Source organism: Pseudochaenichthys georgianus, chromosome 6 (assembly GCF_902827115.2).
Source record: "Pseudochaenichthys georgianus chromosome 6, fPseGeo1.2, whole genome shotgun sequence".
Lineage (NCBI taxonomy): Eukaryota > Metazoa > Chordata > Actinopteri > Perciformes > Channichthyidae > Pseudochaenichthys > Pseudochaenichthys georgianus.
Window position 1 is genome coordinate 15,862,772 of NC_047508.1, and position 20,472 is coordinate 15,883,243.

The 20,472-nt window shown below is 43.8% G+C and overlaps 2 protein-coding genes across 2 annotated transcripts in view; both read right to left on the reverse strand.

The window, feature by feature from the left end:
- Position 1: 1 nt before the first annotated feature.
- ada2a (adenosine deaminase 2a) lies at positions 2-9,038 on the reverse strand. The gene is made up of 10 exons (XM_034084788.2): positions 8,788-9,038; positions 8,069-8,392; positions 7,052-7,271; positions 5,236-5,449; positions 3,506-3,633; positions 3,320-3,410; positions 2,127-2,235; positions 1,536-1,693; positions 774-976; positions 2-690 (listed from the first exon to the last, which is right to left on the reverse strand). Exons 2-10 carry the CDS (start codon positions 8,370-8,372, stop codon positions 600-602), a joined length of 1,518 nt encoding a protein of 505 aa, XP_033940679.1. The 5' UTR covers positions 8,373-8,392; positions 8,788-9,038; the 3' UTR covers positions 2-599.
- Positions 9,039-9,971: 933 nt separating this feature from the next.
- cecr2 (CECR2 histone acetyl-lysine reader) overlaps positions 9,972-20,472 on the reverse strand; it is a 40,337-nt gene continuing 29,836 nt past the window's right edge. The window contains exons 10-19 of the mRNA XM_034085317.2: positions 19,953-20,082; positions 19,833-19,870; positions 19,649-19,740; positions 19,279-19,405; positions 18,158-18,534; positions 17,703-17,852; positions 16,761-17,565; positions 14,423-16,280; positions 13,857-13,924; positions 9,972-12,439 (exon numbers count right to left, since the gene is read on the reverse strand). Of these exons, the coding sequence (XP_033941208.1) occupies positions 13,882-13,924; positions 14,423-16,280; positions 16,761-17,565; positions 17,703-17,852; positions 18,158-18,534; positions 19,279-19,405; positions 19,649-19,740; positions 19,833-19,870; positions 19,953-20,082 (3,620 nt within the window). The 3' untranslated portion in view covers positions 9,972-12,439; positions 13,857-13,881. The remainder of the gene's footprint in view (positions 12,440-13,856; positions 13,925-14,422; positions 16,281-16,760; positions 17,566-17,702; positions 17,853-18,157; positions 18,535-19,278; positions 19,406-19,648; positions 19,741-19,832; positions 19,871-19,952; positions 20,083-20,472) is intronic.

A 20,472-nucleotide genomic window follows, 5' to 3' on the forward strand; every position in this document is an offset into this window, starting at 1 on the left:
CATAAAGATCCCTTTTTTTTTTACAACAGCTGAAAAATGACATTGAAGTTTCAATTAAACTCTCTTTTAGGAACAGTGTTTATCAAAGCCCTCAGTATTGAACAGGCTACACTCTTACAAAACACAAGCACACTATGGAGATATCAAACAACATGTAGTTAACAATGACGCCCATCAATGCACTCTAAGAAACATGGCCAACCTGACTCTTAAAGTGCAAAGACATTAAAAAAGCGTTTGATTGAAGCTATTGGACATGTATAGTTCTAGTAATTGCCCTAAATGTTATATCACATAACTCAGGTCAGTTTCACAGCAGATACATATGACGTCACTGGCTCTGTCATTCAGTCTTTCTTCATTTCCTCTTTTATCCCAGACCTTTTCGTCTGTAACATCCCAAATTGTCTTGTGTGAAAAAGAACAAAACTGAACCCTAACTAACTTTAATGTCCCTTATTTTTGCCACCACTAACTTGCTCACCTTTCATCCACTGTTCCACTTTAAATGTACCCTTGCTCCAAGGCATTCCTTTGCGCAAAGGAAGAATCAAGTCAATGCCCAAAATTATTTTAAAATGATATATAAAAATGTGTCTTTAAAAAGCATTTTCAGACACAAACTTATCCCATTTTCCCTGCCACAGAGCCAGGGCTTTCTGCTGTTGCTTCGGAGTCAAAGAGCTGTACCTGCAACACAGACAGAGAGATGTCAATGGGCGCTCAGTTCATTTTCAATTTGTAAATCTCTTCTCATCACTGCTGAACTTTACCTAATAGAGTTAATGGCCAGCTCTATGAGGGAGCCTACATTGGATCTCATCCCACCAAAGCCCACAAAAGCTTCATAGAAGTCATAAGAGAGTCCGGAGGAGCCGAACATGCCCGGGTCATCGGAGCTGATCACCAGCGGGTGGTTCTCCGACATCAGAGCGGCTGCAGGGTGGTTACGCAAATCTTTCACCAGCTTCATCACCTGAACAAGGACAGGAGAGGAGATATTGGATTACAAGAAGCTAGATCAACGCCATCGTAGCCTCATGTCGATAGGATTTCAGAAGTGCTGTCTACGTTAATGAATTATGACTTTGCGAGAAATCTGGAAACCTAAACATCGAGTGCACATTATACAGATGGGAATCACAGCGGCTCGATGTGACAGCGGCTGTGTTGATGCTTTAGCTAAGTGTCACGAGCAGACATTTAGCACACACAGCAGAGCTATGAGTTTAGCAAGCCTCTGCAAATTACGTGCAATTCATGCCAATCATTTAGAAATCATCAAAACTAAAAATAAACATTGTGCATTACTTTATTACAACAACACAAAGGTATTTGATTTACCCCCCCCCCCATAAAATACAAGTAAATACTTGTATTTCATACTGGGGTTTGATCATGATTTATAAGATAATTATTAAGATACTTGAATACATTTTTTTTTAAGTGATTGACATAACACATTTGAACTTTTACAATTAAGTAGCTGGAAAAAATAATTTGTTTGTATATTTTGGTTTACAAGATGAGTGTACCTGGTTTGAGATGGGGCAGACTTCCACAGCCACCCCCCTCTTTCTGGATAGACCTTTGGCCACGGGGTGGCGGAGCAGAGCAAAGCCGTGGCCGATTCTGGACGTGTTAAACAATAGAGCATCCAACAAGTTCTGGTCCACCTCTGAGCCCTCCAGAACTGCTCGTAGCAGAGAGAAATCAAAAACGTCTTTATAGAAGACAGTGTTCTTGAATGACTCTTCTTTAACCCTAAATTCCACAGTTGGTAAATATTTGGTTTTGCAACTTTGTGGAATAGGACAGAAAAAGGCCTGGGCTGCCACTCTGTCCACAGTGAGAAACACATGTACTTATTTGTTCATTTAACTACGAAGGTAATCCTTAAAATCAACATTCCCATTTTTGAGTGTGTGATAAATAAACAGAGGCAACGTTCGGCTATTTACCGACATTTATCTTTCCATGACAAGTTGAAGGGTTTGTTGTCAGTTTAGCTAAACTCCTGTAGTAGCCTCTATGCTTAAAATGAACACATCAGTCATTGTCTGGATGAACCTCTAAGCCCCATGCTGCAGGATAGGATTTGTAAAACTGAATGCTCAGGAGCTCACCTGTCTCCCCCGCATGGAAAAAGTAAGGCAGCGTCACCCCTCTCCCTGCCGGCAGTGACAAAGCATCTTTGAAGTACCACAGGGGTCTGCCGCTGTCCTCACGGCCCACCTGTAAGTAGAGAGAGAGTGTGTGTGTGTGTGTGTGTGTGTGTGTGTGTGTGTGTGTGTGTGTGTGTGTGTGTGTGTGTGTGTGTGTGTGTGTGTGTGTGTGTGTGTGTGTGTGTGTGTGTGTGTGTGTGTGTGTGTGTGTGTGGTTTAAAGCGGCTTACAATCTTACTATTTGCATTGTAAGTGAAACAAAAGATCTGTACAAACCAGGGCTGTTCAATCAGAGATATCGGCCACAAAGTTCAGTAATATCTCTTATTACACAGCCGAGTCGAATACTTGATTCCGATTGGTCGATTCATTTCAGATGTTTTTAATACTTTTTAATACTAACAGACTATTGTAAAGAATGATTAAGGGAATATGGGCAGTGATATCGATTCGCAGAACCGAAGTCCAGTAAAGAGGCTCTATTTCGCTTTTGGGGGTTGTTCTTTTTTCCTGAAGTGTGTAAGATGGATTTATGTGCAGGTAAATGGTCTACAAAGGCTAACATCCCTAAGTTCCCGCCCGCCCTGCATGACCGTCTCGATTGTACTACTTTGTTTACTTTTATAACATAGCGACATCATTATGTTACGCTCCCGCTTCTATATTATGTATATATATACAAATATACAGTATAAAGACATTGATCCATATTGCACAGAAATTGTAGGGTTGACATTTTATGATTTCACAAAATATTTAAACAATGAAGAATGTCGATAAATAATCATCACTACCGGTAATGTGTATATAATAAGTTAGTCAATGACAATCATTTGAGGAAACACTTACGATGTTACCATTTCAAATAGTTAGTCTCATATCACGATATTGATATAGTATTGATAGTGGTGGTCTAATGGATAGTGAGGTGGGGTGAAGATTGGAAGGTTGTGAGTTCGAATCCCGCCAGGAACACCACCACTAGTGTGCCCTTGAGTAAGGCACTTAGCCCTTAGTTCCTCCAGGGAGAATGTCCCTGTAATCGGTAAATGTAAGTCGCTTTGGATAAAAGCGTCAGCTAAATGAAATGTAATGTAATATTACCCAGCCCTAGTCAAAACTGGAGAAGTGGTGCGATAACTTGAACTCCTCACCATGTCAAAGCCAGCCATGATGTCTGGGAAGTCTCTCTGTAGCTTCATCGCCTCCTCCACAGCTCCGGCCATCATGGATGCATTCACTCCTCTGAAGAATACAGTACAGTGCAGAGTGTTATTATATGATATCAACTTCATCTTATGTCAATAGTTATAAGTCAAATCTGTTGTTGGGGAGGTCACCTATGGATTGTGTAGATCATTCTCACTCCAAAGAAGTCCGGGTGTTCTGCTGTGAACTGTCGGGTGACCTCCTGGTACGTCTTCAGAGTCCACGCTGGGTCATGAGTGCTGCCGTCCAACTCGTATATCTGAGTACCAGAAAACACACTCAATAACAATTATAATACCAGTGTTTCCAGTTAGCTAGTATTTGCCGGATTTTGACCAGTTCCATCTGTTTGGGTCCGACAAATTTAATTCTCTGCGGCTATAATGTTCTGCAGAAATAATCAGCAATAAGCTACATTTGAAGTGTATCAATAATAAGGTCTCATCGATGCCACAAGTATGCAACAAGATGCCATCGCTGTTAGGATAGGATAGGTTATGGAAGCTTGAATTTCTCAACGGCCTGAAGAGTCTTCATCGGTGTATCTATCATCTAAATCAGGGATGGACAAATGGTGTCCCGCGGGCCACATGCGGGCCCCCACCTCGTTTTGTGGCCCTCAGATTAATTTATAAACAACGTAATTAATAAAAAAATATATATATATTTTTATAGTTTCTTGTAGTACTGATACCGTCCACTAGACTCCTAGTTACGTCGCGAGCTGCGTAGATGATTTTAAATACCGCGAAATAATCTGTGACGCATTTGTGTGTATTGTGTTTGTTTCCCGGGGAAACCCTCACAAGAAACACCGGCTGTTGTTATGCCTGCTGTGACGTTAAGTTGCCTCTTGTAATTATGCCTTTACAAGCTTAAAAGTTGTTTTTATCATCTGAATTTGGCGAAACAAGTTTAATATTCTTGAAATCAGATGAAAACAAACTGCCGTGTTATCTATGATTACTACGCTTTTCATTCATAATTTCAGTGGGAGGGAGGGGGAGTGGTGCTGAGGAACAGTGTGGGCTGACAGGTGTCTGTTGAAATTCCCCTTATTGTGGAATAAGGGGAATGCAGAGAGTGAGACTGGCTACAAGTGTTTTAGGTTCAAGTTAGACAACTAATGTCTGGGTTAGTGTTCATGACTTCATGTGTATGTCATCTAATGGTTAATCTCAATACACACATATTTCCCGTGCTTTCCAATAGTTTAAAATAGTTTTATTCCACTGTTTAATAACCTGTTCAATACAAACATAGTGAGCTTATTAGAGGATGTTCCCATTTTTTGGGGATGTTCCCTTTGATTGTAAAATGTCAATGAAGATGTCAGACTTAGTATATTTGTTAATAATTACACACAACACATGGAATTTTTGTGTGTGTGTGTTCCAAGTGAATCTGCGGCCCCCTGGTGGCCAGTACATCAATGATGTGGCCCCCACCACTATCAAAGTTGCCCATCCCTGATCTAAATGAATCCTGAGTAGTTAAAATGTTACGAGTCAGACAGACTTGACAAATGGCTTTTCCCGGTTTTATTTGGTATGAGAATATGTAGGTCTATAGCTGAGGGAAAATGGTCTGCAAAGTCTAAAATCCCAGAAGTTCCCTCCAGAGGGAGTTTCTCTCCCACACAACACACACTGAAACGCCTCAATTGGACTATTTTGTTTACTTCCGTAACATATTGACATCAATATGTGGGATATATGACAGGCCAAGGGGCGGGACATCTCTAAGCGGTTGACCAATCACAACAGAGCCAGCCAGCTAACTAATCAGAGCAGACTGGGCTCTGGTTTCAGACAGAGGGTGAAAAGAGGTGCTGCAGCACAGGCAGTGTGAGAAAGATTACCTCCGGGAGTAGAGCTCGCACTTCCATGTACATGACGTTGTCCCTGTAGAACTGGGAGAGACCTTGGTAGTAATAGTCTCTGAACACAGGAGCGTATGTGACCAGACCCCACAGAGCACGGAAGCACTGTTCAAATGTTTTCCAGATCACATCCTGACTGGGATACACCAATTCTGGATCCTGATCAGTGAAGAGCGTCATGTTGGCCATGAGGCTGGGAATGTAAAGACATGGTTTGGATCAGATGATCTGCGTCAATTTCTGGTCAACTTACCACTGTCGAAAAAGCTTTTAAATGGGTAATCTTAAGTAAATACACAGGATGATTACAGAATTAACTATTCTATGGGACATTTCAATACTGCCATTCTTACTGACAAAGATATAGTATTTTATATATAATATTCTTTTATTGCTAACACACTACAATGACGCATGAAGCATTAGTATTAAAACTGACTTTAGGCGCATTCACACCGCAGTACTTTTCCCACAAAGGTTCATGAGAACTTAGTTCATGAGAACTCTTTAGTTCTCATGAACTAAGTACAGATCGCATTCACACCGGAATAAGTCCCTGGGGGAGGATTAGGCAAATGAAGCCGCTGACGTCACTTCTTCTTCTTCTTCTTCTGCTTTGGGTTTACTGGCAGGCCGCAAACCACTTCACGTGTTGTTCCCGGAGTTGGGGACTTCCGAGTAAATCTCCACCGCTCCCATGTTTTATTTTGTGTTGCCATAAGTTAGTCTCTCTGCGTTTCTGCGCTGGGCTAATGCTAATGCTAATAATGCTAATGCGAGGATAATAAAATGGCGGCTTCACACTGAAAAGGGGGTAAAAAGGTTCTCATGAATTTTAGTACCGGCTCTTTTTGGTGTGAATGCGACAAAAGAGTTCTCATTAAGTAAGTTCTCATGAACCTTTGTGGGAAAAGTACTGCGGTGTGAATGCGCCTAATCAGAACACAAAACCTTAGGCAAAGGAATTTGACATAAATGTTTTTGTCTTTTTCTGAACTGTCAACGACTTATCAATCTGCATGTAAACACTATAAAGAAGTCAACAGGTAAGTACATTTAAAAACTGTATATTACAAATTACTGCATGTATTTCTGTAGCCTTGAATTACATTTCTTTGTAGAATTTTATGTATGTGATTGGTTGTAGAACAAATCGCCTCTGGCTGGCAGAGAACTTACTGCCCCATAACTTGTAAAGTGTCTCCTCTTTCATAACTCAGAACACTTTGCACAGCAGCTAATTGCACAGTTTAATGTATATTCAATCCAATGCCATGAAATGTCTAGTATATTTCTATATATTCCTGTAGCCTAGACTATATATTGTACTCCATTTATTCAATTTTGTTATATTGTGTATTATTTAGAAACTATAGGGATAAATGTATTTTCTATTGTGAATTTGTATATACACAAGTTACTAGTGTCAATTAGTATTTTGAATTTATACATATTTATATATACTTGCTGCTAATGTTAATTTTATTTGTTGTTATATTTGTATCTTATTGTATCTTTTAAACATGTTTAACTCATGTAATGCTTGACACTGCTGCTGGGACAAAATAATTTGCCTTGATATCTTTTACTGTTTACAAAGAATATACACTGGAATAATTTATAGTACAATACAATTATCCCGTGCTGTTGGACATGATGAAATACTTATATGTATTTATGAGTCTACATACGTATTTCATCCTATGATTGGGTTTTTATTTCTCTCTGTCTAGACAGAGAGAAATAACCCAGATTATAAATCTGTGGTACTTTCATATTAAAGATTTGTCCTCACCTGTTGTCGAGCTCCGTGGAGTTGACCATCTTGGCCCGGAGGTTTTCCAGCAGGGTCCACGGAGAGCAGTGGGGCAGAGCAGCGGGCGGCCGGGCTGAGAAGATGAATCTGATGGAATGGTTGTCAGTGAAGCACATGTAGCAGTGAGGCCGATAGGTCGCGTTCTTCACCAGCCACTCCACTTCTACCATGGCAAAGTCATGGACATGGAGAGCTCCCCCTGAAAACAATGAATTACAGAAATATAAAGAAATAAAGAGTGTGGATACTTAAAATAAATCTGATTCTGTGTGTATTCAAAAAGTTACATTCCTGCAAAAAAAATGGTGAGTTCCAAGCATCTTTTGAGAACATTATCATAGGTGATTGGGAAGAACATTCTCCAGTAAAAAAAAAAAAAGATTGTTGCATATATTTTTTATCCTTAATCTGCCAATAATTGTCTGGATTAAATGATTATTTTATTTAGCCTGTAATATCATGCAATTGTGGAAACATGTCCATTCCAAAGTCAAAGTGAATACCATGAAAACTTTATTTTTGTAAAAATGAGAGTTCAAAACTCAACAATATTTATTTTATTATGAAAAATGTGAGATATGCTATATATTATTCACAACTAACAAGTTTAGCTAGGCATTTGGGGATAATTTAAAAATGAATAGAGAACATGTTTCAGCTCTAATCAGGAGACAATGTGCAAGTCAGTTATTTCAGAGGAAGAATAATCTTTAATTATATAAAACCATTTTTTGATTTATACGAAAATAAACCAAATGTATCCTTAGTTGTATTGGTAGTTTTCCATTTTGATAAAAGTTTTCAGAGTTCAACATACCCATGTAATAAAGCTAAACTGTCTCCATAACAACTAAAATATTGAAAAAGAAAGCTTAAAGAAATAATGTAAAAAAAATGATACGCATTATAACCCGCAGCTCACAAGTAATAAAAAATAAGTGCAACATGTTAATGAACATGTTCTGTAAACACTTTGAAGTGTGACACTGAATGCACCTTTAGGCATCTTCTGCAGCAGCTTGAAGATGGGACTGGTGCTGATGACGTCCCTGGCCCTGAAGAAGTGCATGGCGGGAGGAAAGTCTGCTCTCGAGACCTCCTCCTGCTTCATTTTAAAGAGAAGAGCGTCCAGCCGCTTCTCAGCATCAGTCAGCACCACCTGCCCTCCTGTCTGCATGGAGACCTCCAGCTGTATGAGGGCCTCTCTGTGCCGAGGGTCCGGGGAGGACAGCCCGCCGGCCAGGCAGCACAAGAGCAGGCAGACAACCACCGCATGGCGGCGGTGTAGCGACACTTCCATTGTCCCGCGAGTGTGTGGAGCTTAGAAAGAAAACAAATAACATGAGGAAACGTGTTTTAAATGGTTGGGGTAAAAGAAAACCTGCAACCACTCACACACCACAAAACTAACAGGTGTGTGTTCCTCGGCAAAATGCGCACTTCCCTATATTAACGTTACCGAGTGAAAAGAGAAGCGATGATAATGAGTATGACTCGTTTACGTTACACAATTAACGTGAGAATAAGCAAACAATGCTAGGTTTACTCTTGCATGTAATGCATTACTTTGCGAAGCAGAGCTCTGTTTTTACTTGTTTGTTTTTTTTCAGTAGGCTGAACAGACATAAGAAAACGCGCTAACGTTACTTACTTGACATGTCACCGTCTTATGATTGTAAAATACTGTATATTAAAGAATAATGCACACACGCTACCTTAGCAGCTGCCTCGAAAGCTGTCGACGGTTTTGTAAACAGTCCAGTTCAAAGAGAGGACCACGGGAAAACTTGCTCGTCGGTGTCAGTTAGACATCTGCTTTTATCTAATAGCTTACTTTATTATAAAAGTTTCACTGTTCAAAAACAATTCAGGACATTAACAGCGTTAAAGCTACGGTAGGGTCTGATTACATTTGGTGTTTTTGTTTCGCTAGTCAGGCATTGGCAAAGCTTTTGCTCAGGGTGCATTTAAGTCCCGCCTCTGTCCTGTTATGATTGGCTGAAATTGAACCCGGATAATATTTTTGATTGGTGGTGCGGCATCGGAGGTTATAATAAGCAAAACAGAGATTAGGAAATACAAATTCCCCATTCCCTGTCAACACACCTGTGTGTACATTTGCACAAGATATTGTTTAGCAGTGACTTTAAAAAAAAATTATGCAAAACAAAATTCATATTTTGTTTTAGCATTCCACAAAATTGAGGTGCAGATAATACAATTGAGATTTTAGTGGAATTAAACTTCATATCAACATATCTATTAAATATTTCAAACAGGATAGCTGATTTCAGTGATTTGTTTTGCTTTTCCAAATCAAACTTGTGGCCACTAAGCAGATTGTTTACTGTTATACTTCGCCTTGTTTTTCCATGTTCACAATTTAGTTAAACAACCTGGTTACTTAGCTCAATTAAAGTCTCTTAATTATATGCCTCATTTGAATTTCCACTGCCAAGACCTGAACAAAATATTGTACTTTGTTTCCAAGTAGTCCCTTGAAGGAAGCCTGAGGAGCCATGCTGCCTCCTCTTCCACTGCAACACATCACTTCACTGACTCCTGCAGTCATGAGTAGGTTCAAACAAAGCAGCATCACAATCTGTGGAGGGTGTCCGTCAAGAGGAGAGCACTAATTGAAGGCGATGGCGTGAGGCGCTCCAATAGATTAATGCATTGTCTTGCATTGGCCATCTTGTTTTGTCTGTTTGCATTTCATTTGGCCTCAGTTTCTTTAACGGATAATAGATTCATGCCCCTTTTTCCCTAAATGACACAGCTTTGTTTTTTGTGTATTTGTTCACAGTAGTGCTAGGAACAGCTGTTACAACAGAGAATACAGTAATCTGCTGCTTTGGTGATGTGACTATTAGTAAAAATTGACAACAATAAGTCTGACTTGTTCAAGAAAAGAGATTTATTTCTAAGAAATGTACAGTATAGAAAATACTCCGTTCCATTTTTCAAAATAATCTATATCAGTCAGATAAGAACTTGTAAACGTCACTTAAAAATTAAACACAGGTCTTTTTTCAATGCCACCATGCTACCGAGGTAAAAGATAACCGCTTGAAACATCAAGAAAGAAAGAAAAAACGTACACCACATTTATATTAAAACAAGTCCAAAAATGTACAAAAAATCTTAAAAAGAAGAAATAAATATGATTCACATTTAATCACGTCTAAAATTGTACTCACTAGTGCAGAAAGGTGACAGCAGAGTAAAAGTGAGAGATGAATGCACACTTCCGAACATCTGGTGCCCATTCTACACACCAGAGAGAAATACACACACACAACATCTGTACAGCGACAGTTTCATAACCGTGGACCTTTAAAATAAACACTGTCCTTCATACTTCAGACAGCACGAGTGAACACACTACCTCCAAAAGGAGCCCGCTAAATATGAAGACAATTTCCTATTTTAACAAAATAGCAAGTCTTGTGTGACACATTTAGATAATTGTCTCACAGCTTCTAGCACTTTCCTATTCCATCATCCTTCCTCAAATATCTCCTCTCATTGCCTTAGGTACCTATTACTAAGAAACGTAGTAAACCCAAACTCTATGCAGTCTAATACAGACCCTAGACTGGAAAACGGTCTAGTTTTACAACCTCTAGGCAGAAAGGCATGCAATCTGTACAACTAGAGACATGTGATGTAATATTGTCTAAAACTGAGAAGGAACGTGTTGTCCCTAAAAAGAGAGTTCACACTTTCAAGGATTGTTTCTCATAAAGAACACCTATTGTGATGCTATTTCATAGTCAGTCCTGGAAGCCGAACGACAAACAAAAAGTGGTCACAAAATGTTGACCCACAGGAGCGAGGACTGGACGTTTGGGGAGAGGGAGGGGGGCTCAGTAGTGCCACAGATTGGCTAGATGAGGTAGATGCATTGGCTGCCATCGATGAACTGCACGAGTAGGGTCCACAGGTGCAACATGGATGTTATAAGGTGTAGGGTGCCGGACAAAACCACGTCATTTTATTTTGGGGTGAGACCGAAGGGGTTAAATGGTTTGGCCGTGTGATTAGCCATAGATATTGTTAAACAGACGTAAACAAGTTGCGTTTGTCTTCATGCTGCTGCTCCTCCTTCAAATAACGCAGAAAAATACCCGTATATAGAAACTGTTCACCCTGAGGATACATTTATATTGACATGGGGAAGAGGAAGCACTCAGAGAGTCAACCATGCAAAGGGCAGGCCCGTGACTAAAGAGACAAAGTACAAATGTTAAGGTGGAATGCAACAATTGTCACAATAAAAAAAAAATTCCAGCAGGATTTGATGGGTAAGTGTTACCCGCCAGCAGGACATATCATTGAAAAACTGCCCCCATCTGGGACAAGAGGTAAGGATATATTTTTCATACATATATGTGTTTGAATTTAAATAAAACTATCAAAGGCCACTCAATTCCAGGATGTCGAGACAGACAAAACCCATAGTGCACAACAGAGATTGTTGGATACAAATTGCGGCGTCTTGCCACTCTGCTAGTCGAAAGACATTCTTGACAGTGAAGGCAGCTTTGAGAAGATGCATAAACAGTGCGTTTACTCTGAAACACTGCAAGGTTTGGACCGGAAATGAAAAGTATCTGGGCCTTTTTGCAGGACGGTTTATCCTCGAAGAAATCCATGTTTGTGTCCTTGCAGCTAGTCTGCATAGCTCATTGTCTACACATTCACTCATACATTCACAAAGGAAACTAAGGCAATTGCAAAGGGGCCTGTGAGTCGCCTGGGTTAGGGTGACAGTCTGAAAGTACCTCCTTTTCTACACCTGAGTTTAAAGATAAAGTTGGAACAGGAAACGGTAAAAACAACAGTCCATTTCATCTTCACCACAGTCCTCCTTAGTTATCGTTAAAAGATTCATCAAGCACTGCCGTCAATGGACAGGATCGTGCTCAGTGTCGTTTCATCCATTTAAAGTTCCGTTCCTCAAAGAGGAGAGGGCTGTCCAGTGTTCTGTTCTCGCAGGGCTGTCATGGACAGATTGGCCAAGTGGTTAAAAATAACACCCTTCTGATGGAGGGCCCTGAATCAAAACCACTGAGGTGAAGTGTCAAGCAGTCAAGTCAGTTCTACTTAAAGAAGGGCAAGCAAAAAGAGTCTTTTTTACAGGGCTCGATACCAGTTCACAGTATTATTATCGCAGTGATACCAGCGGCCTGGTTGGATCTTCCAAGTTTAGTGATGGGCCAAAACCGAGCCAACAGTTCCTGTCCATTGAAAGATGATCAGTCTGTGGAGCGAAGAGTCCCATCTCCAGTCTCCATCAGCACACACACATATTCTTGCTCTTGGCTCGGTGCTTTGTCCAGATGTTCTTTGATAACGACATGCCTGAAAGGGAATGAAAAACAATAAGTTAATCAGCGAAACACAAACATGGCTTGACAGCGCCATGGCATCATGTTTTTAGTTTGGCTCTCTTTGGAATTGTACAGGGTATATGCAGGAATCCTGAAGTCAAATTTAATACTTTTTAAGACCTTTTTTAAGACCCTTTCCATACATTTTAAGACCATCGCAACTTCGAGTTCTAACCGGTTACCTTGGCGACACACTTTACCTCACATTTACTATATTGATTGTAAGATGGCACAACTATGGTCAGTCTGTGCAGACAGACTACTGAAGCCTCCTCTCCACATGAACTTCAACCTCTCTGTGAAGGTCAGGTTTAGTGCAGCATGCTGCTTTGCTGCTTCTGTACTCTGTGCTCTTTCATTCCAGTAAAACCATCAGAAACCATTCAAACCACTATTTGACCGATGAACAAAACAATTGACAAAACTTTGAACTATGAAATATATTAAACTTTGGTGAGCTTCAGCGGGGTAATGCCATATAGGAGCTCCCTCACAAATACCCAGGGGTTAAATTGGGCTGGGGCTGTCCGGGGCTAAGCCCGGCACAGAGGACGATGCTCTGACGTCATCACCCTCACACATTTGTCATACGTTTACAAAAAACGATATGTTAAGACTTTTCTCGTTCTAAATATAGACTATATTTAGGGTCGATATGTGTTGACCTTACTTTAAAATAGCAGATCTCTGTGACCGGATATAGTTTGGCTTAGACCCCAGCCCCACGAGGACGCATACAGTAAAACGCATACGCAAACGCAAAAAAGTCTTCAGTTCACACGCATTATATTCATTAACGTGTCCGTTCACACTAGACCGCTGGAAATGCTGGAAACGCTCTAGTACATATGCCAGGCCTGTAAGTGGCGCTGCTGCCGCCACAAAATACACCAAAGGCAGCGAAGAAGACCCCGGAGCATGGTTGTCATGGTTGCCCTTCTGTTTATTCTCCGCGGTGGACGGCGTGTTCTCCTGCTGTATATCTCTCAGGTAGTCCACCAGCAGATAACCCCCCCCCCCCACAGAGCGGAGCAAGGCAACAAAACTTAAAATAAGAAGCAGCATTTTATGTTTCCCCGACATGTTGTTTCAGTAAATTAAAGGGTGTTTCATGTTGTCGTTGCTGTGGACCTTCTTAATACCTTGGAAAATGCCGTTGAATACTTTTTAATACTTTTTAATAGCCTTAATTTTCGCTAAATTGATTTATCAACTTTTAATACTTTTTAAGACCCCGCGGACACCCTGTTGTATAAGAGACTTTTTGCCATTCTATTCTTATGAATAGATGTGCAGTAAACACCTTTTGAAGGAAAAGGGATAGAAGAAGGAAGTTGCTTGAAGCCGTCAGATATAGAAAGTGGTTTATGAAAGTTATTTTCACTCACTCTGATTTGTTATTTGTCACGCTCCTTATTTACTACTAGGGCCGCCGGGAGCAGCCATCATCTGTTGCCTATGACAAACAAGACAAAACAAAGAAGAATGTTAATACAATTGTTGTTAACACTTGAATGGTTAAGTTGTTTTTATAGCCAATGTTAATTAAGCTCAGTCAACCAATAGATTTATCTTCATCCATCAGTGTGTAGCCGAAGAACATATAACTAATCACATGATACCTGCATGTCCAGTGTACTTGCCTAACTAAGGCCTAATGTTGATTTCTTTGTTTGGGTCACACAAGTTTTTGCATATTTAAAAACAAGTTCTAATTTAATTTTGTTTCTAGGCTGAAGCGTGAACTTCTACTACAATGTCCACCATCCCATTTTGAAAAACTAATGCTTGCTGGAAATGATTATTAATAAGATGTTTTTAAAAGGGATGTAGACCAAATGAAGTGTTTACAAAATATTAAGCTCAATAAAAAAAAATACTGACTTTGACGTAAGATTACAGATAGAGAGGGAATTACAATATTAAAAACCATATAAAACTTCAATCTTTGTACCCAGGGTGCAGGAAGTGTTCCGGTGCCAGGCCTCTCTGCTGCATCATCATGCCCTGGAAGTGCCCTGCAGGCCGGGGGTGTCCGTACATGGCCATGCGCGTCTGCCCCGGGGAGAAGGGCAGCTGCTGGGGCCGCTGCAGAGCCTCCATCAGGTGAGGGTGGGGTCTTTGGGCGGCATATCGCCCGGGATCGGCGTAATGCTGGCCGGCGTATGGCGCTCCATTGCCTGAAGATTGAAACATCATGTGTGGGGGAGGAACACCGCCTCGCTGCATCCCAGGGTGCACGGCGCGGGGGTCGTACATGAACCCGGACACCATGTGGGAGGCGGGGGGGTGCTGCTGGGCGCTGCGGCGGCGGGCGGCAGCGTTGTGGCTGTCGAGGTCCAGGAGTTCTTTCGGGCTTTCAGGCCGCTCTGACCCCTCTGTGTGAGGCTGCTTTGCCGGGCTGCCCCCCCCGTCCTGCTCCCTGCTCACACACCTCCTCTCCTCCGGGCCCCCAGGCTGCGGCCCCGCCTCAGGCCCGGGCCCAGGGGACACCAGACCCTCAGAGCCCAGTGGGGACATACTGCTCTCCTTCAGGTGACCTCTGGCACTAGCTGCAGGCAGGTAGGCATTGGGGGGCATGGGGTGGCGAGGCTGATACTGATGCCACTCCTCTGCAGGGTAACCCCCCCTGCTGTTCACCTGGTTATGAGCCTGAGCCTGGGGGTGGGGCTGTGCGTAGTAGTGTTGCTGCTGGTACTGATGCTGCGGGTACATGTTAGGGTGGGCCTGGGGGTGCTGCTGGCCTGCTGTGTGGTAGGAGTAGGCAGCCCCTCCCTGCTGGTGGTAGGCGGGGTGCTGAGAGGGGTTGTGGAGGGGGTTAACCTGGCTGTGATAGGGGTGGTGAGCAGACGGAGGCATGGACCTGCTGATGTTCGTCTGGCTGTAGTTGGGATGGCCCCCCATGCTGTATGCACCCATGGCTCCATTTGCCTGACCTTGGGAGTGAGGGGGCATGGCAGGGTTGTGAGCGGGCCCTCTCTGCTGGGTCTGGTGGGGGTTTGGGCTGAAAGCCTGCTGCTTGTGAATCCCATTCGGAGGCCCAGATTTCATCATGTGCTGCGGAGGAACGTCTGTGTCCGCCGGGCAGCTTGTCGGCTCACTAGGTCTTTGATCTCCATGGTCCGCGGGGCTGGGCTGGCATGGTAACAGTGGGGTAGGATGACTGGGGGGCAGAGAGGTGAGCGGGGCTGGCTGAGGGCGTCCAGGCTGGGCTACTTGTGTGGCGTTCTGAGGCATCTCGTGCATGGGGCTGCTCTGTGCGGGGCGCTGCGGGGAGACGTTTTGGGGGGCGTGAAGAGGGGGATTGTATTGCTGTGTGCTCTGGATCATCTGCTGGGGAGGGGTACTCTGTGGGGCCTGAAGTGTGTCCTCCTGATGTGCATTCTGCATGTGGGGCAGGATGCTCTCTGACAGAGTGGAGTTCAGCACCGCTGAAGCATGCAGTGGCGGTACGTTCTGGTGAAGAAGTGCGGGGCTCTGAGCCCTTTGCTGCGCTGGGTGGTTAGGGTGAGTAGGATCAGTGGAGTTGAGGTGGGATGAAACAGTAGTGTGGCTGGCAGATTGTCTCTGGCCGTCCGCCTCCTGCTTGTGGTTCCCTGTTGAAATCTGTGGGAGACCGGGTCCTGAAGGATTCTCCTGGGGCCTGCCCGAGATCAAGGCTGGTGGGCTCTGAAGTCTTTCTGAGGGCCCAATGTGGTGTTCTGAGGGGCTTCGGATGGACGGATGCTCCTGGTTAGTTGGAACAGTGTTTTGGTGTGACGGAGCTTCAGCAGAAATGTTGTTGGCGGCTGTTTGTTCCTCTGATGTTGAGTCTGTTAACACACAGAATAATGAAAGAAAAAGTTTTAAAGCATTAATAAACAAGGAAAAGGAGGTTACATATAACATTGTATACCTATTATCACCATAAAGAGGTTGTACGTTAATACAGTTGCACTACTTTTTACACAAAAGATCAAATAGATTCGTGTCACTCTCCATTTAAATGCCCTAATCTATTCTCGTGAGAACACAAAGCTAGCGAAGCCTAACTAACGACATGCCATGTCTTTTGTAGCCTCAGCTCAACCAGCAGGAAATGTCCCCAAACTAATGAATATTCAATTTGCCACTTACTGCGAAAAATAATTAAAATCAAATTGCAAAAAACACACAGAGGAAAGGAACGGGATGGGGGAGTGCTGATTAACAAATGTGAAACACTGCAGTCGAGAAAGAACACGAGGGTGGAGAGAAAGGTTAGACTCCTTCATGCAGAATACAGCGGAACACTGAGAGAAGGTCGGGTCTACCTTTGGGCAGCGAGTCTGTCTGCTGGGAGGGCCGGCTGTCTGGCCCATTGTCTCTGGCGGGATGCAGCAGCTGAACCTCAGGGGCAGGGGGGGGCTGCTGAGAGGGGTGAGCTGGGTTGCTGCCAATTCCTGATGGGGGCCCGGGCTGCTGAAAGTTGCCCATGTGCTGATGAGGGGTACCGGCAGGGGGTCTGGAAGAGGCGGACAGCTGCTGCAGGGCCAGCATCTCGGGGCTCTCCAACATGGAGGCCAAGCGTGTCCTGCCAGAGGAGTCTGGGTGGGGAACAGGGGGGTGAGAGGACATGGGCCCCTGGGAGCTGACCGCTGCAGACATTTGATACTGGGCATTGGGAGGAGGGTGGGGGTATCCAGCCGCTTCTGGCCAGGGTTTATGTCCCACTGGAGGGGGGACCCCACCGTAACCGAAGCTGCGCTGGTTCACCATGTTGGGGTCCTGCATGCGCATCCCGCTGGGTCTGTCCTGATGATTCATACCAGTCCACATGTTGGCCAAGCCCATACTGGGGGGTCCCATGCCTGGGTAGTTGTGCTGAAGTGGTCCTTCCGGCCCTGGGAATCTGTTAGCCATAGGGTGCATGCTGTGGCCCTCCGGACGATGATGGGATGGATACATGCTGGCCTCAGGAGGAGGGCCAGGATGGAGGCCGACGGGACGGGGGCCCAGAGAAGGTCCGTGGGTGGGGCCCATGTAGCGGTGCTGCTGCTGGTGAGGGGACTGCTGCTGGTTAGGATCTGAACCCATTGGATACCTGGGGCCCATGTGATGTCCATCTAGCATGCGATGCTAAGAGAAAAATCAAATTAGGCGTCAGCATAACTGCACATCAGTGTAGTATTAAGTAGACCACACAGTATAAGGTTATAAACTGAAACTTAAATACTGTTATAATTACATTTAGAAAAGGTACATTTGGCTCATACCTGCATGTTAAAGTTGTGGGGCATGTGGTTTAAACTGGGGTCTCCATGCCGAGGAATGTGAGCTGGGTAAACGAAGCGGGGGTCCATGGCCATTCTTTGGCCATACATGTGTGGGCCATGAGGACCAGGGGGACCGGGGGGCCGATGAAGCTGGTAAGATAAGAGAGAGGATTCACAATTTAAGTTGTTTTTTTTATACATTTCATAAAATAATCAGGAAAAGAAAAGCAAAGACAATGTATTTTGTATAACTAGTTAAAGGGGCCCGACTCAAACCAATCGGAGCAGACTGGGCTCCCGTGAGAAAGGCAGTATGAGAACAAATAAAGCCCTTTTTGAACATCAGAGCATGTGAAATCTAAAATGAGCATAATAGAACCCTTAAAGCATTGTGTTTAATGGGTGATAAATCATTTTTAGAGAAACTTAAAAATAAAAAGTGATCTTGTGGATACCTGTTGCCCTGGGTGGTACATGCCCCCTTGATGCATGTGGTGCTGCTGGCCTGGAGGCAGGCTGTGGGGGTGCGGGGGGCCATTGGCCCAGCGTAGGGGAGGAGCTGGTCGTGGTCGTTTGCTCTCCTCTTCTTCAGAGAGGGTGCTGCCCTTGCCCCCTTGGGCGGTTCTCTTGCGTTGGACTTGCTCTGTGGCCCTGATCAGACTCTCAGGTCCCGAATGTCTACTGCTGCCGCGATTACGCTTTTTGTCTTTGCGCTCCTTGTCTTCACTGCTGATGTGGAATTCCTCGTCCGTGTCGCCATCCTCTGAAGGAAAGTGTTTTAATAAGGCCCGGCTAAAACACCGTCCCAGAGACTCCGCCATGATACTGTACTCTGGGGGAAAACAGACATAAACATCGGCTTTGTTATATGATGAAAAGACATCTCTTTCTCAGCAACCTTGTAAACACAGCCACACATGAAAGCACATACCTTTTGCAAATCCATTGATTGACATTTAAAGCTTTTTATCTTCAAGTCACTCCCTCCCTTTCACATACTACACACTCCCACACACACCACCTCACAGTCATTCCTTGACACTCAAACACCACCGACCGATATGCATGCCATGTATCCATAGAGCCACACTTGCTCCTCTGTTCTGGGCCCAGCGTGGCCGACTGACCAAGTCAAAGGGCTTAAGTTGACCCCTGCTCCTCCAACCCCTTCCCTCTACTCCTCCTGCTCCAGCCTGGGCCCCCTCGCTCTCCTCTCCTCCCCCTGTCCCCGGGGAGAGTATTCAGTTGGATGGATGGCTCCAGACAGGGGGCTTAGGGGCTGGAATGTCTCTGTGGCACTGCAGGGCTCACATCCCCCTGAGCACTGGAGCACAGCTCAATCACTCCTCATTAATCACTGTCATGGCTGCCCTGGCCCCGGCCCCAACGCAGCACTAAGTCCGGCCCCCTTTCTTTTGCCGCCTGTTCCACTGTCACCCCCTGACTCTTGCCCCAAAATTCTAAATATGCACGTCTTTCTTACAACACAGCAACGGAAACTGATTTGTATGCATACGTTTTTTCAAACAGAGGAAAGATTCTTGATGGATCAAGTTTTGCGTTTGTTTTTATTTACCGCTGTCATCTCCATTGTACTCTACGCAGTTCTCAAACATGAGCTTCACGTCGGCTGCAAACTCCTCCTTAGAAACGTAATCCCCGTCATTCAGCTTATTTTCAATGGTGGACAGGTCCATGGGAGTCTGAGGAGATCAGAAGACAAATAAACAGTAAGAAGTGGTTCTACATATGTGGTTGAACACATTGGTATATGTATATTTGCAAATGTATATTTTGTGAAAATATTGTTTTTATTTTAAATGTGTTAAAATAGTCATATATGTTAACTGTGATTGTTTTTAATTTCTTGGCATTTAGCTGTGAACCACACACAAAAAAAAAGTATAACCTACTACTGTCACGTGCCATTGTATAGTATTCAGTACCTGGATGAGCTCATGGTAGTTGGGGGCATAGGATTCATCCACAGGCTCCAAGAAAGGCCACGCGTCTTTATGAGCTTTCAAGACCTCAAGCACTGCAGAATAGAGATTGGATCAGATCGCACATTAAATCAAACATTAACAAAGATAAAAGCAACCGCCTCGACTAACTGCTCTGTAGGCATACCTTTGTATAAATCTGTGTAGTCGTCGTCGATTTCATAGCTGGAACGACAAACATACAACACGTTAATCACAATTCAAGCAGAACATGGAATCTGAAGAGACATGTACAAAAGCCACTTACAATGCTTTATTCCGGCGTGTTCTGTGGACAGGAGAGGAAGGCTCCAGATTGAGCAGTTCAGGCGGCAGGTCCTTTCCTTCAGACAGTAACCAGGCTCTGTCTTCGCGCATCTTCCGCCTCTTTGCTCGCTCTGAGAATGAAGGAAGAACACATGGGGCAATTAGAAACAAAACAACAACATCAAAAGTCTCGGGAGGCTGAAGGGCAAACAATGTTTTAATTGCTTTTGAGTAACAGTTGCTACAGAGTCAATGAAAACCATTCCCCGGCCTTCAGATACAGGGTTGCAGATAAGTAGACAGAGACCATTTCCCTCAGCTATCTTTTCTTAGGCACAGTTGATCAAAAGAGCAGGACATAGAAGAGCGAGTGCATATGTATCGCTGCGTATTCTTTTTCATGAGAGGCCTGCTGCCCCCCCTCGGCGCGTGAATTATAAAGGTTTGAGGGAGGGTTCCACACACAGAGCGGGCCAGGTCCTGCTGTTCATCTATAATACATTAATGAGGCTCCTCCACTG

Coding starts and splice junctions, on each gene's coding strand:
- ada2a (XM_034084788.2), bottom strand. CDS start 8,372: ATGGAAGTGTCGCTACACCGCCGCCATGCGGTGGTTGTCTGCCTGCTC. Junction 1,694..2,126: donor TTTCCATGCGGGGGAGACAG/GTGAGCTCCTGA, acceptor TGCTACGAGCAG/TTCTGGAGGGCTCAGAGGTG. Junction 977..1,535: donor TCTGCCCCATCTCAAACCAG/GTACACTCATCT, acceptor GTCCTTGTTCAG/GTGATGAAGCTGGTGAAAGA.